Source organism: Octodon degus, unplaced genomic scaffold (genome assembly GCF_000260255.1).
Source record: "Octodon degus isolate 3935 unplaced genomic scaffold, OctDeg1.0 scaffold00230, whole genome shotgun sequence".
Taxonomy (NCBI): domain Eukaryota; kingdom Metazoa; phylum Chordata; class Mammalia; order Rodentia; family Octodontidae; genus Octodon; species Octodon degus.
In genome coordinates, this window is record NW_004524806.1 from 2,558,505 (window position 1) to 2,559,603 (window position 1,099).

Below are 1,099 nucleotides of genomic sequence, written 5' to 3' on the forward strand. Positions count from 1 at the left end.
ATAAAAATCTAAAAAAAAAAAAATGCTACCAAAGCCAAGAGACATGGAATTGTTCTCCCTAACTCCTTCAACCCAGGAATACCTCAGGCAAATCAATAAGTATCAATTTCCTTCTCTGTAAAAATATGACCTGCCTAGGAACACTTTGATATTTCCCTATCACATGTAGGACAGAGGTAGGATCTTTCCCCTGCCCCAAGACATTGGAAGTATGAAATGATCTTGGGTCAGTCCATTAACACCCTCTAATTCAAGTGCAAAAGCTTGTGGCTACTTTACCTGCAACTCATAGGTTCGCTGGGCATGGAGGTTGTCACGCATAATCACCTGAGATAAATGACTCTTGGGTAAGACTTTCTTCACAGCTGCTTCACTGCAGTTCATTAGGCTGGAATAGAGAAGGAAAAGTTATACAGTTTAGAGACTGCTGGTGGGTCCAGTACCTACTGACAGGTGTCCAGGCGGGGGAGGAGTTCAGGCCTCCCCAGTTTAGTCTGTATCTTTCTTTCTGTCTTAAAAGGCATCAAATTGGATGGGGTGGCACATGCCTGTAATCCCAGCACTGGAGAGGCTGAGGCAGGAGGATCCCTGCAAGCTTGAGGCCAGCCTAGGCTACAAAATGAGTTCAAAGCCAGCTTTAACTGCAAAGTGAGACCATGTCTCAAAAATAAAATAAAATAAAATAAAATAAAATAAAATAAAATAAAAGGCCAACAAACAAACAAAAAGAACTACATAACTACATATAAAACCTGACACTTTGCTGAAAGAAAATATAGAGGAAACACTTTAAGTCACAGGCACAGGCAAAGACTTCCTAAATAGGATTCCAATGGCATAGGGATAATATCAAGAATCAATAGGGAAGGGGGGCCTGCCCAGTAGCTCAGTTGTTTAAGTGCCTGCTTAAACAAAGCCCTCAAGCTCAAGCTTCTGTGGTTTGAACCCAGATAGTCACAGCAAACCAGAAATGCCCTAAAGGCATTTCGGGCCTGGGGGGGGGGAAGAATCAACAGGGCTGGGGAGATAACTCAGTGGAGTAAGTGCTTGCCTGGCAAGCACAAGGTCCTGAGTTTGATCCCTGGTACCACAAAAAAAA

At 43.0% G+C, this 1,099-nt stretch overlaps 1 protein-coding gene across 3 annotated transcripts in view; it reads right to left on the reverse strand.

Annotated features, from left to right (window-relative positions):
- CUNH5orf52 (chromosome unknown C5orf52 homolog) overlaps nucleotides 1-1,099 on the reverse strand; it is a 13,199-nt gene that overhangs the window by 6,911 nt on the left and 5,189 nt on the right. For 2 of the 3 annotated variants that reach the window (XM_023705853.1, XM_004645559.2), the window contains exon 2: nucleotides 280-388. In XM_023705853.1, coding sequence (XP_023561621.1) covers nucleotides 280-388 — 109 coding nt within the window. The remainder of the gene's footprint in view (nucleotides 1-279; nucleotides 389-1,099) is intronic. The other variant, XM_023705852.1, reaches the window with a different exon arrangement.